Here is a 13,345-nt window from a genome sequence, read left to right on the forward strand (position 1 = left end):
TGTAGGCGGAGGCTTAGCCCACTGTGCCTCAGCGTCGGCCCCGCAACATTCTCTGGTTTCCCTCGCTCCGCTGAGATGCCTGATGCCCTGACAGCGACCTGGTCGCTTTCCGGCCCTGCAGCTCCACTGGGAGGCCCGCTGCGCTACCCACCGAGGGATCGGCAGCGGCGCCCGAGGAATGCGGCTGTGAGCATTCCCAGGCCCCGGCGCAGGTGTTCACGAGCTCCTTGGAGGCCGCGCTGAGTGGAATTGCTGGCTCACAGGGTGTGTCTGTCTTACTAAGTAACACCTGACTGTTTTCCCAAAGTGCTCATACCAACTTCCACTCCCACCTGATTCCAGTTCCTGTTGCTCCATTTCCCACCAACGGCTGGTGCTGCGTGGCTTTGGGTGGCATCTGTATTTGATTACCAGTAAAACCGACCCTTTGCCCATGCGTGTTCAGTCAGGCTATCTTCGTGGCTGTCTCCGCTCTCACCCACTTTACTATTATATTACCTGCCTTTCCACTTGTCTTCATTTTATTTCAACGGCAGAGACAGACGGAGCGCGTCAGCCCACTGGCTCACTCCCCAAATGCTTCCAACAGCCAGGGCTGGCCCAGGCCAAAGCCAGGAGCCCAGACCCCAGCGCCCGTCTGCCCCGTGGGCGCAGGGGCCAGGTCCTGCAGCCCTCACCTGCTGCCCCAAGCAAGCTGGACGGAGGAGGAGGCGGGGCTCGAGCCCAGGGGCTCTGTGCCTGCGTCTGGGCTGAAGCTCCGCTTGTGACCCGATGTGGCGGTCTAGATCCCACTGCAGACACCCTCTCCCGGGCTGGGCTGTCTTCACGCTATGTTCTAGGTGAGCAGAAGTTCATACTCTCAACTTTCTCTCAAACTCATCCCTCTTGTAATAGTATTAAAAAGCGTCTTAAAACTATCCTGATTTTTATACTTGGATTTTTAAAAAAAGATTTATTTATTTGAAAAGCAGAGAGAGAAAAGGAGACATCTTCCACCTGCTGGCTCAACCCCCCCCCCCAAAATGGCTGCAGCAGGGGCGCCAGGAGCTTCTTCAGGGTCTCCCACGTGGGTGCAGGGGCCCAAGGACTTGGGCCATCCTCCATGGCTTTCCCAGGCGCATTAGCAGGGAGCTGGAGCGGAAGTGGAGCAGCTGAGACTTGAACCGGTGCAAATATGGGATGGTGGCACTGCAGGTGGTGGCTTAACTCACCAGGCCACAGCACCGGCCTCTACACTGGATTTTAGTATCTACCACGCGCACCTCACTAGAAAACTGATCTGTTTACTTGGTAAGCCGCTCCTCCCAGACACGGCGTGGCACAGCCAGCATTCCACGTGGTCCCTACAACCACCCTTGAGAGGGGAAACCGAGGCTGAGGGAGGCTCCCAGGCACCCGGGCTTCCGACTCATCTTGAGTTCAAGCCTGTCTACCCCACCAAGTCCAAGGGCAAACCATTTGGCCCGGGTCCCAGGTTCCTCACCTGTAAATGAGAAAACATTACTGCGGAGGAAAATGTTTACAAACACCCGAGCTTCAGGTCTGGTCCACACGGGGCTGGCGCCGCGGCACAGCGGGTTAAGCCACTACCTGCAATGCCAGCACACCTCATCAGAGTGCTAGGTCACGGCCCAGCCGCCTGCTTCCAATACAGGTCTCTGCCAACGCGTCTGGTAAAGCAGTGGAGAATGGCCCAAGTCCTCGGGCCCCTCCACGCATGTTGGAGACCTGGATAGAGCCCAGCCCTGGCCATTGTGGCCATTCGGAAAGTGACAAACATCCTAGCTTCAGGTCTGGTCCAGGCCTGTCTCTGTCACTCTGCCTTTAAAATTAATAACTCTGGGGCTGGCGCTGCGGTGCAGTTGGTTAACGCCCTGGCCCAAAGTGCTGGCATCCCATATGGGCGCCGGTTGGAGACCCAGCTGCTCCACTTCCTGTCCAGCTCTCTGCTGTGGCCTGGGAAAGCAGTGGAAGATGGCCCAAGTCCTTAGGCCCCTGAACCCCCTTGGGAGACCCGGAACAGGCTCTGGATCAGCACAGCTCCAGCTGTTGCAGCCATCTGGGGAGTGAACCAGCGAATGGAAGACCTCTCTCTCTCTGCCTCTCCTGTTTAACTTTGAAATATATATATATTTTTAGACAGGTAGAGTGGACAGTGAGAGAGAGAGAAAGGTCTTCCTTTTGCCGTTGGTTCACCCTCCAATGGCTGCTGTGGCCGGCACGCTGCGGCTGGTGCATCGTGCTGATCCGAAGTCAGGATCCAGGTGCTTCTCCTGGTCTCCCATGCGGGTGCAGGGCCCAAGCACTTGGGCTGTCCTCCACTGCACTCCTGGGCCACAGCAGAGAGCTGGCCTGGAAGAGGGGCAACCAGGACAGAATCCGGCGCCCCGATCGGGACTAGAATCCAGGGTGCTGGCACCGCAGGGGGAGGATTAGCCTAGAGAGCCATGGCGCCAGCCAATAAATAAATCGTAAAAAAAAAGGTAACTACTCCAAAGGGGAGGGCACAGTGGTCAAGACGCCGACTGGGATGCTAGCTCCGTTATCAGAGGGCCTCAGCTCCAGCCCCGGCCCCGCTCCTGGCTCCGGTTCCCTGCTGGTCTGTGCAGACGCAGCAGGTGACAGCGCAGGTACTTGGGTCCCTGCCCCAGGTTGAGTTCCAGGCTCCTGGCTTCAGCCTAGCGCAGGCCAGGGTGCTGGGGGGCATTCAGGAGTGACCATTCGATGGGAGATCTCTATACCATCCCCCCTCCAAAAAAAAAAAAAAAAAACAAAAAAAAACCAGGGCTGAAACATAGTCCAAGTGTAACTCGGCTGTGACGCCCACACTCGCTCCCCCTCCTAAAGGTGACAGGGCACACAGAGGCTGGGGCGGGTGACGTGATGACTGGCAGGCGCTCTCTCCCACATCCGGTCCACCCTCTCCCTGGCACCTGACTCCCACTGCCTTTTCCACCAGGTGCTGCCGAGCTCGGCTGCTGACAGACAGCTGCTCCGACACAACCTGTCTGCCTCCCAGGAAGAGATCAGCCCACACTCTCCCGCGTCACCCAGGGATTGGGACACTCGGCGGCACCTGCCCGAGGCCCACGTGGCCGGGGTGGCTGCCAGTTTCGGTGTTCACTGATAAGGAGTGAGACCCAGCGAACCCGGGGGGAGCCGCGGCTCCCGGCCCACTCGCTGCGCGACACACGGAGCGCGGTCGTGAAGGCCACTGACTTTATTGATTTAAAAACTCGGGACAGTGACGGTTCTGCCACAAAGGGAGCCAAATGGCAAACAGACCGCAGGTGAGGGGGGCCGGGAAGCCACAGTCGCGGTGGGACTGGCAGGGGACCCAAGGGAGCTGCATGCAGGAGTGAGTTCCGGAGCCATGGCAATGGTGAGGGCGGGGACCCGCGGGGGCGGGCGGGCGTCGCAGGTGAACACAGACAGCAATCTTTTCCTTTGAGGCGCACAGGGCGGAGCCCCCTCTTGGCTGCAGACTCCAGGCCGGGGGGCTCCCCGGGCGGGCGGCTCACAAGAAGGCGTCACACCACTCCCGGAGGCACCCGAAGCAGTCCCGGGACTGCTTGGCGTTGGCGCCACAAGTGTCCTTCAGCCACTCCCGGAACAGGTCCTCGTCTTTCTTTAGCACCAGAAACTGGCCAAGGACCACGTAGGCCTGCAAAACACAGGGAGAGCTGGCCAGTGCCCCCGGGGCCGCTTCTCCGGCTTCAGGGTCCCAGGCCCCGGCGGTGGTCCCCGGGCGTGCGCCCCCGCCCCGGCCCGGCGGCCACCCCACACCTTGTCGAACCCCCTTTCCTCCAGCTTCTTCCCCAGGACTTCGCCGATCCCGGCCAGGCTGCCCACGGGCTTTTCCCCCATGGGCTCCGCCACGAAGTCCCGGTGCTTCTGCGACGTTGTCATCTTGCTCGGGTTTACTCTGGGAATCCCAAGAGAAGCCGGGTTAGGGCCCGCGGGCAGCTCACGCGGAGGGGAAGCCGGGCCAGTCGCCAGGCGAGTCCCCCGAGCTCTCCCCGAGGAGAGAACGGGGCCCCGGGGGTCTTTCCCCCGCTATTCCGCGGAGAAACCCCGCCACTTCCCGCGGGAGCTGGGTTGGCCATCGTCCCAGAAGGAATCACCCTCGCGGCCTAACAGGTGGCGCGCGCGGACTCCGGGCCCGGGAGCTGCCACTCCTCCTGTGACCTTGGCTGGGCAAAGCCGCTGACCCCGCCCGGGACCGGACAGTCACGTGGCGCGCCGCGCCCTGCCCCACCCGGCCGCCGCAGCCCACTCGCGCGCGAACGCGCAGCCCCGCCGCGTCCACGCCGCGCCGCCCCGCCCCCGCCGCGCGCCGCCCCGCCCCCGCCGCGCTCCACGGCTCCCACGCGCGGCCCGGCCCGAGCCCGCGTCCTCCGGCCCGCCCGCCTCCGCGCGCCTCCTCCGGCCTGCAGCCGCGGCCCTGCTCCGCGGCCCGCGCTCACCGGCAGCTCCGGCTCCCGCAACGGCTCCTCCCGCCACCCGGCCGCTCCCGCCGCTCGAGCCACTAGAACTTTCCTCGACTTCCGCTTCCGGGTCGCCGCGGGAGCCGCCTTCAAAAGTAGCCAAACTGGGCGCGTCTATCCCCTCCGAGCCACAGAGTGGAGACGCGCCCCCCACCGCATCTCCCGAGCTTGGAGGGCGTCCTCAGCGGCCCCTCGCGGGAAGCCGGCCGGTTCCTGCCGCCTCACTCCCCGGGCCTCTCCCGGGCCTCTCCCGGGCGTGAGGGAGCGCACTGCCGGGGAGACTTTCTCTCTCTGCCCGGCACGCGGAACGCAAGGGCTTGACCGACCTGGCGAGGGGGAAGAGTTAGAGGGACGGACGAGGGAGGGGACGGGTGAGCGGACGGCTTCCGGGGCAACGGCGGAAGTTCAGTTCCTGGAAGGGACCGGGACTCCTGTAGTCCCCGCTGAGTTGGACTGCGCGGACCGGGAGCGCCGGAGGCCGGAGTACGAGCGGACGGCGCTGTCTGACGGCCGGCAGCTGCTGCCTTTGTGCTCTCGTCGGCTCGGCGTTGAAGTGCGGGCGTTCAGCCTGGCGACGGGGGGGGCTGCTCGGACCGCACCCGCGGAGAGCGAGGGCCGGAAAGTAAGCTTGGTCTCTCCGAGGGCCTGTCCTCCGAGGTGGCGGGGCCGGAAGCCGGGGGGCGGCACGTCGGCGGTCCCCCAGCCTTGTGGCACCCGGCCCCGCCCCCTGGCCAGCGCCCAGGTGCGGCAGGTGCGGCTGGCCATGGCCGCGGCCCCCTCGTCCGTGTCCAGCGGCGCTGGGCCAGGGCGTGCCCGCGTGCTGAGGGCGGCACCCTTCATCTCACCCCGCCCAGAGAGGTCGCCGGAATGGCTTTTCTGGACCCCGCGCGCAGCTGTGTGGTCATCCCGGCGTCGAAGGGAACAGGAGTCCACCTTCCGTGGCTGCTCCGAGCCGTTTTCATTATCTCGCCCTCTGACGATCTGAGCCAACTCTCGGGGCCCAGGGAAGCGAAGGCGGGGTCGGAACGCAGCCAGGTGGGCGTCAGGGCCCCTAACCCCGGTGCTCTCTCCTCAGTAGCAGGTCGCTTGCCAGCCCGGGGGATCTGACGGTGTCTGCGGCCCTGCCCGCCCTGGCCAGGACTCAGCATGTCGCAGGCCACCAAGAGGAAGCACGTGGTGAAGGAGGTGTTGGGAGAGCACATGGTGCCCTCGGAGCACCAGCAGATCGTGAGGGTGAGCGGCTGGCCTCCCCCGCCCTGCAGTCCCCTGGGCCCTGGGTGCGGGAGGGTGCCGTGCGGCTCGCAGGCTGTTAGCTCTGGTGAGGCAGACCGGCGCTTGGTCTTTCCCGGACCAGGTCCTCCGAACCCCCGGGAACAACCTGCACGAAGTGGAGACGGCCCAGGGGCAGCGCTTCCTGGTCAGCATGCCCTCCAAGTACCGGAAGAACATCTGGATCAAGAGAGGTGAGGGGCCGGCCCCGCGGCGGCCGAGCCCGGGCCTTGGCTTTCCCGGAGGGGGCAGGACTGACCGCCTCTCCTGCTCTGGCCCCAGGAGACTTTCTCATCGTTGACCCCATAGAAGAGGGCGAGAAGGTGAAGGCTGAGATCTGCTTCGTGCTTTGCAAGGACCACGTGCGCTCCCTGCAGAAGGAGGGGCAATGGTAGGCGGGGCCTTGGCCCCTGGCCTCCGGGGGGTGCTGCGCTAGGGAATTGGGCCGCGGCCAGACGTTGCCTTGTCCCCTCTGACCCTGGTCCTTCCCTTGGCACAGGCCGGAGGCCTTCTCTGCAGTGGCCGAGAACCACAACGACAACAGAAGCAGGTAAGGAACAAGCCTGGCGTCAAGGCCTGGCGGGCAGGTCCCCTCCCGTGTGGGCTGGTGTGGAGGCCTGGCGGGCAGATCCCCTCCCGTGTGGGCTGGCGTCGAGGCCTGGCGGGCAGATCCCCTCCCGTGGACATCAGCTTGTGTCCTGGGTGCTCCACTTCCACCCGGCTCCTCACTAGGGGTTGGGAAGAGCAGTGGAAGATGGCCCGTGTGGGAGTCCTAGGTGATGCCCAGTCCTGGCCGTTGCAGCCATCTGGGGAGTGAACCAGATGTCTGTCTGCGGCTCCGACTTTGAAGTAAATCTTGGGGGATAAGAAAACCAGCCTTAGGGCAGGGGGAACAGAAAACAGGGTTCACCCTGGTGCCTTTAGGGAAAAGTACAGCTTCTGTTCCCCGTAACGGGGTGCTCGATGAGAGCCCCTGCCTGCGTGGAGTGACAGGAGCTGGGTGTGGTCGCTGTGCTGTTGCCGTGACCCTGTCTCTCCTCTTGGTCTTCAAGGGAGCGCTGTGCTTTGGTGGGCCCGATGGTCTTCCTTTTGTGGGACCCTTGGTTGCAGAATGGTTTTCCCCGAAGATGTTGGGCTGAGTGTCCTCTTCCGCCCACACAGACAGACTCAGCCCGAACTCCCAGCTGAGCCGCACTCACAGGAGTCCAGCTCTGAAGACGACTCTGACCTCTTCGTCAACACCAACCGCAGACAGTACCACGAGAGCGAGGAAGAGAGCGAAGACGAGGAGACAGCCTGAGGACAAGGACCACCTTCCACTGCTCAGGGACTAGGCCCTGGCGCCTCTGGGCTTGGACATTCCAGGTGCCCTGGACGGGAAAGAGGCAGGCTCCCTCTCTACACCGATTCTCTCGCAGGCGAATTAAACCCCCGGTGGGCGGTGACCTGCACTGGTGTCTGAGTGGCTCTCTGCGGGGGTGGAGACCCTCTGGCCACTGAGTGGGAAAGAAATGGGAAACGGCCGAAGTCTCCCGGGGGCTTTATTTGCTCTGTCCTCTCTCCGGGGACGCTGAGAAAGCGCCAGGCCCTGGGCGCTGCCTCCTTGCGCCTGTGTAACCATGGGACCAGCTGCACTGGATGCAGGCTCTCCGGGTTGCAGCCCAGGAGCTGGTCCCCGCCGCCTCCGGGAGACGCTCAGGGTGAGCGCCTTGGTGCCGTGCAAGCCACGTCCCCTGCCTGTGTGGCCACCTTACCACATGAGCGCCCAGGCCATGGTGTCTTGGACATCCCCTGTTTGGACCCCATCTTTGTCCCACCCTTAACTGTCACCTCCAGAACGAGTAGTGTGGGCAGCAAATCTCTGTGTCCATAAAGTTTTTTTGTTTCTGTTTTTTTTTTTTTTTTTTTTTTAAGGTTTGTTTAATTGAAAGGCAGTGTCAGAGAGAGGGAGAGGCAGACAGATCTCCATCTGCTGGTTCACTCCCCAGATGTCTGCAACGTCTACGGTCAGGCCAGGCTGAAGCCAGGAGCTCCAGCCAGGCCTCCTGTGTGGGCGACAGAAACCCAGGTGCTTGGGCGTTAGCTGCTGCCTCCTGGGTGCATTGGCAGGAAGTGGGGTCAGAGCAGAGAGGAGCCCGGACTGCAGCAAGGGACTCCATACGGGGCGCAGGCATCCCAGGTGGCAGCTTAACCCACGGCGGCACAAGGCCTCACTCTGGCCACGCCCACTCCTGATGCTGCTGTAAACCTGCTGTCGCCTGAGGACGGCAGCCGGCCTCACCCCGGACTTAGTGCCTCGGCTCCAGGGCCCGGGATGGTGGCTGCCTTGTGGCTGCTCAGACCATCTCTGGCCACTGCCCACTGGCCGTCTGAGAACCAGGTTTTCCAACTTTTTTTTAGATTTTAATTATTTGAAAGAGAGCCATCTGCTGGTTCACTCCCCAGTTGGCCACGATGGCCAGAGCTGCACCAGTCTGGAGCCAGGAGCTTCTTCCAGGTCCCCCACATGGGTGCAGGGGCCCAAGCACTTGGGCCGTCTCCCACTGCTTTCCCAGGCCACAGCAGAGCTGGATCGGAAGTGGAGCAGCCGGGTCTTGATCTGGCACCCACATGGGATGGCGGCACCGCTGGTGGCGGGTTACCTGCTCCACCGCAGCGCCGGCTCCCATGTCCCGTTTTGAAAGCTTTGTGGCTGTGCCCTGCGGGCGTTGACCTAGTCACTGGCTCGGTCCCTGAAGTCCGCCTCCCGGCACGGTTGTCACCTTAGCTGGCGCATGTTCTGCGCCCGTGATGGCGCTGTCCAGCGGTGTGCTCCCTGGGTCCTTGTTGGCCCAGCGCTCAGGCAGGCCCTTGTCTTCTGTTCGGGCCTGCTGCCTGCAGCCCCAGGCACTCCTGGGAGCCCCGAGGGTTCCCTGCAGGCGACAGTACCTGTGCGGTGTGTCCTCTACCCCGGCCTCGATTCCACTGCGCCCTGTGCACTGCCAACCCCACCCCCTCCTGCACTCCCTCTGTGCTCCCAGCCTCCCTGCGTGAACCTGCCCTGGGTGAACGCCAGTCACTGTCCACACCCGAGTCACTCTCGCCAGGCTGGAAGGCCGCCAGTCGGACCTTACATCCGGGGTTAGCAGCCTCAGCAGGACACTCGGCGCTGCCCAGCAGTCCCTGTACGTGTCAATTTCAAAACTTCTGTCCCATCTCCCGTATCCCGCTGCTGTGGTAGGTCGTGCCCACCACAGCTCACACGTCGTTAAGAAATGGCAGCCTAGGGGCCGGCGCTGTGGCGCCGTGGGTTAATACCCTGGCCTGCAGTGCCAGCATCCCATATGGGTGCCGGTTCGAGACCCAGCTGCTCCACTTCAGTCCAGCTCTCTGCTGTGGCCTGGGAGGGCAGTGGAAGGTGGCTCAAGTGCTTGGGCCCCTGCCACCTGTGTAGGAGACCCAGAAGAAGCTCCTGGCTCCTGGCTTCAGATTGGCGCAGCTCCGGCTGTTGTGGCCCATTGGGGAGTGAACCATGAGATGGAAGACCTCTTTCTCTCTCTCTCTCTCTCTCTCTCTCCCTCTCCCTCTCCCTCTCCCTCTCCCTCTCCCTCTCCCTCCCTCCCTCCCTCTCTGCCTCTCCTCTCTCTGTGTAACTCTGACTTTCAAATAAATAAATAAATCTTTAAAAAAAAAAAAAAAAAAAGGTAGCCAAAAACCAGGAGACACGTTTTTGCCTGAGCCCTGCCTCCACCTTGTTTTGCTCCAGTGGGGCTGGGCCTGAGGCCTCTGGGACCGATGGGTTCGTGGTGTTCTGAGCCAAAGGAAAAGCGTTGGCGAGACGCTTGCCGTTAGCAGCCTCAGAGACGTCACGCGCCGGCCTGGAAGCCGGCGCTGTCTGCCTCCTCCCTGGTGCTAGAACCTTGCCCTTGCTCTCCTGAGGGCGTCGTCGGTTTTTGTTTTGTTTTGACTTGGCCTTTTCAGGCGGAGGGGCAGACGTGGGGGTCATTCCGCAGGGTCTGTAGGCATCAGATGTGCTAAGAACCTGTGCCGCCGTCCCCATCTCCCCAGCTGCGCCTCGTCCACTTCCTGTTGCTTAGTGACTCAGTGCGTGTGTGTGTGTGTGTGTGTGTACTAGAGTCCTGCAGGATGTCACAGGAGACTGACGACTGGGGTGTGCTTTCGGTGCAGGATTCGAGGTGCCAGGTTCCAGTTCCAGCTGCTCCCTCCTACCCGGGCACCTGTCTGTCTGGGGAGGCAGCAGGTGATGGCTCAAGTGGCTGGGCCCCTGCTGCCCACTTGGGACAACTAGATGAGAGCTCCGGCCTCTTGGCTTTGGCCTGGCCTAACCCTAGCTGTTACGGGCATTTGGAGAGCCAACCAGCAGATGGAGGGTGTCTCATTTTGGTGCAAAGGTTTTTGAAATCCATGCATAGTGTTTTTGTTTTCTTTCTTTTTAGATGTATTTGAAAGGCAGAGTGACAGAAGGCGAGACAAAGATCTTCCGTCTGCTGGTCCACTCCCCAAATGGCGCAACAGTAGGGGCTGAGCTAGGCCGAAGCCAGACAACCAGAACTCCAGCTCGGTCTCTTATGGGTGGCGGGGGTCCAAGAACTCGGATCACCTGCTGCTTCCCCAGGTATATCGGCAGGAAGCTGGATCAGAACTGGAGCAGCCGGGACTCGAACCAGCGTTCATGTGGGATGGCAGTGTCGCAGGTGGCGGCTTAACCCACTGAGCCACAATGCTGGCCCCTAATTTCGTGTTTTGAAAAGATGATTCCTTAGTTGAGAGGCAGAAAGAGAGCTCCCGCCCACTGGGTCACTTGCCAAATGCAAACAAAACCCGTGGCCGGCAGGAACCAGCTGCCGAGCCATCACCACTGCCCCAGGTGTGCGTCACAGCAGGCTGGGGTCGGCAGCCTCTGAGCAGAGCACCGAGCCTCTCCTATTTTATTAAAGATTTATTTATTTGAAATAATTTGAAAATGAGAAGGGTCTCCTATGTGCTAATTCACTTCCCGTATGGCCACAGTGACCAGGGCTGGGCCAGGCTGAAGTCAGGAGCTGCTTCTGGGTCTCCCACGTGGGTGCAGGGGCCCAGGAACTTTGTTGTCCTCTGCTGCTTTCCCAGGCACATTGGCAGGGAGCTGGGTTACAAGTGGAGCAGCCGGGACTCAAACCAGCATCTGGATGGGAGGCCGGCTCCGCAGGCAGTGGCTTAGTGTGCTAGCCACGGCATCGGCCCCTCTGTCCTGTCCACTGATGTCCATTCCTGCTGGCCGAGCAGATGGTTTAGACATTGGATCATTTTATTCAGGCTTGAATAGTGTGTGTGTGGAGCAGGAATTTGTTTATAAGATACCTGTGCTGGTGGTGGCGGCCTTTCCAGGGGGCGGAGCTCTGCCTGTTAGATCCTTATTTTGTCATCCTGTTAGGTAGGAAGTCAGCTATGAGCTTACGTGTGTGACAAAGGCCCAAAGAGAAGGCGTCTACATCCAGCATCTGCATCTCAAAGTCGTCCCGATGACGTTTCAGGGGCAGCCCAGCCTTCGCGTCCTGCCCTGCCCCCTCCTACCCATAACCTGCCAGGTGGGGTCCCCGCCCCTTCTGCCTGCCAATCCCTCCACAGTCTCCCAGATGAGCCCAGTACCTGCATCTCAAACCCCCTGCTCCGGATACCCATCCTCTAGGGGGCCCTGCTCACCCTTCCTCTGAACCCAGGATGGCCCAGCTAGGCTTCCTCCTGTCTGAAACCTTCAGGGGAAAACTCGGATAGGAGCTTCCTAATATTTACAGCCATAGGATCCTTTGTTCCAGGAGGAGATGTGTGAAGACAGAGACCCATCTCCTTAACACCCCCCCCCCCCCCCCACCGGACTGCGCTCAGCCCTCTGCCTCTGCTGAGCCGCCCGCCTGCCTGGCCAGGTGTGATCACTCAACATGTAACCTCGCCCCCCCCCCCCCCAGTCTGAGCGACTGGGCGCTCTGTCTCAGGCTCTGTCTGGAGGGGCGCCCATCCGTCCTGACGACGTCCCTTCCCTAATGCACCTACTGTGTTACCTCCCACTGCTCTGTCTCACGCCTCAATGCTTTCTTGCGCGAAGACAAGAACCCTGCCATTCTCTGGTAACAATCCCAGGATCACCTGTCCATACACAAAACTCTGGAGCAGTTTTGTGGGCGCTGTGTGCATGGGGGCTGCCTGTAGACCCCTCCAGGCAGCGCCGACCACGGCCCCGCTGCTGGGTCCCTGTAAGTGTAGACCCCTCCGGGCAGAGCCAGCTGTTCCCGGGTTCCCCTGGGTCCCTGTAAGTGTAGACCCCTCTGGGCAGAGCCTGCTGTTCCCAGGTCCTCACGGTTGTCTCCGTGCCTGCTCCGCCGCTGTTTTCTGCGAGCTCCAGTTTACACGTGGTCCTTACTGGCGGGGACCCCTCCCGTGTGTCGGGGAAGGCCGGGGCTGGAGCAGGGGGAGCTGGGGACCCCTCCCGTGTGTCGGGGAAGGCCGGGGCTGGGGCCGGGGCAGCTGGGGACCCCTCCCGTGTGTCCGGTAAGGCCGGTCTGGGGCCGGGGAGCCCGACGAGCGGCACCTGACCCGCAGGGGTCTGTCCCACAACAGGCAGGCAGGTAAAGGGACGCCGTGTGTGCTGGGGTTACAGCGGGTCTGTCTGCTTGTCAGCCCCTGCCGTTGGGTGTTTGCTCGCTTCTGGCCTCGTGAGCCGTCTTCCCGTTCACGGAGTTTGTCTCATGTGCTCGGGCTGTGCGCCTTCCCCTGAGGACGGAGTCCCCGCCTCACTGGGTCCGTGAGGTTTGACATTGCATCTAGAAGCTTGGCTTGGAGTCAGAACTTTACCTAACAAACCCTGTTTCCCCAGAAAACCTCCCCGTGTCTCACCAGCCACGCGGCCTCTGTGGGCTGGAGCCCAGCACGCTGACAGAGGCGGCTGCTTGTCCCCGACACTGCGCTCTGTAGTGTCCACGCCCTTGCTTTCCCGTGAGGGGACTGAGAACGGCCCAGACTTGTCCATCGAGAGCTGGAACCCTCTCCCATGGGAATGCACCCCCTCCCAGAGTGGGGGGTGGGGAGGCCGCTGCCCTTCCCAGCTGTCTGGGGTTGGAGTGGGAATCAGCGGCCACCCAGTCTTCCCTCCTGGTGCAGCGTGAGGCCTCTGGAGGACCAACCCCAGCAGGCACAGGGAGAAGTCCCCACCCGGCAGCGGGGGACAGGGCTCTGACAGCCACAGGGCAAGGCGGAGAGCACTGGCGCCCCCTGCAGCTGCCCTGAGGCCACTCTGCCCCACTGGCCTGGCCAAGTCCCAGGGGCTGCAAGGGGCCAGCACAGGTGGGGAGGCCCAGCCGCAGCCCCCTGGGTTGAGCCTTCTGCCACCTTGGCTGGCAGCCTTTCTGAGCCACTACAGCGCCAGTCAGAGAAAGGGCCGGCTCCCAGGTGTCTGCACCCCCTGGCAGCACTGGAGACCTTGAGACCTGCAGCTCCGCATCGCCCCACAGACTGGGGAAGGAGGCCCAAGTCATCGCAGCTGCACACTACAGCGGGGAGGCGTTGGGACAGGAGCGCCGCCCGCAGGGAGGCCGAGGCCCTGCTGGTCCACTGGT

General features: G+C 62.3%; 2 protein-coding genes across 4 annotated transcripts; one reads left to right on the forward strand and one right to left on the reverse strand.

The window, feature by feature from the left end:
• Positions 1-3,205: 3,205 nt before the first annotated feature.
• Positions 3,206-4,568, reverse strand: BANF1 (BAF nuclear assembly factor 1). The gene is made up of 3 exons (XM_062195807.1): positions 4,467-4,568; positions 3,787-3,925; positions 3,206-3,664 (listed from the first exon to the last, which is right to left on the reverse strand). Exons 2-3 carry the CDS (start codon positions 3,907-3,909, stop codon positions 3,518-3,520), a joined length of 270 nt encoding a protein of 89 aa, XP_062051791.1. The 5' UTR covers positions 3,910-3,925; positions 4,467-4,568; the 3' UTR covers positions 3,206-3,517.
• A 232-nt stretch (positions 4,569-4,800) lies between these two features.
• On the forward strand, positions 4,801-10,688 carry EIF1AD (eukaryotic translation initiation factor 1A domain containing). Of its 3 annotated transcripts, XR_009866356.1 has the most exons (7): positions 4,801-5,109; positions 5,563-5,720; positions 5,842-5,950; positions 6,039-6,147; positions 6,256-6,306; positions 6,918-7,121; positions 10,193-10,688. XR_009866356.1 is itself a non-coding variant. In XM_062195805.1 (6 exons), exons 2-6 carry the CDS (start codon positions 5,634-5,636, stop codon positions 7,054-7,056), a joined length of 495 nt encoding a protein of 164 aa, XP_062051789.1. In that variant the 5' UTR covers positions 4,801-5,109; positions 5,563-5,633; the 3' UTR covers positions 7,057-10,165. The 3 variants fall into 3 exon arrangements, 2 of the variants coding, with proteins under 2 accessions (XP_062051789.1, XP_062051790.1); XM_062195805.1 differs by lacking the exon at positions 10,193-10,688 and having other exon boundaries at positions 6,918-10,165; XM_062195806.1 differs by lacking the exon at positions 10,193-10,688 and having other exon boundaries at positions 5,566-5,720; positions 6,918-10,165.
• The last annotated feature ends 2,657 nt before the right edge of the window (positions 10,689-13,345 follow it).

Source organism: Lepus europaeus, chromosome 7 (assembly GCF_033115175.1).
Source record: "Lepus europaeus isolate LE1 chromosome 7, mLepTim1.pri, whole genome shotgun sequence".
Taxonomy (NCBI): domain Eukaryota; kingdom Metazoa; phylum Chordata; class Mammalia; order Lagomorpha; family Leporidae; genus Lepus; species Lepus europaeus.

Excerpts from the sequence above, each read along its gene's own strand:
- BANF1 (XM_062195807.1), bottom strand. The coding sequence starts at position 3,909 with ATGACAACGTCGCAGAAGCACCGGGACTTCGTGGCGGAGCCCATGGGG. Across the intron at positions 3,665-3,786 it reads AGGAAAGGGGGTTCGACAAG|GCCTACGTGGTCCTTGGCCA; the intron begins GTGTGGGGTGGC and ends TGTGTTTTGCAG.
- EIF1AD (XM_062195805.1), top strand. The coding sequence starts at position 5,634 with ATGTCGCAGGCCACCAAGAGGAAGCACGTGGTGAAGGAGGTGTTGGGA. Across the intron at positions 5,951-6,038 it reads GAACATCTGGATCAAGAGAG|GAGACTTTCTCATCGTTGAC; the intron begins GTGAGGGGCCGG and ends CTCTGGCCCCAG. Across the intron at positions 6,307-6,917 it reads CACAACGACAACAGAAGCAG|ACAGACTCAGCCCGAACTCC; the intron begins GTAAGGAACAAG and ends CCGCCCACACAG.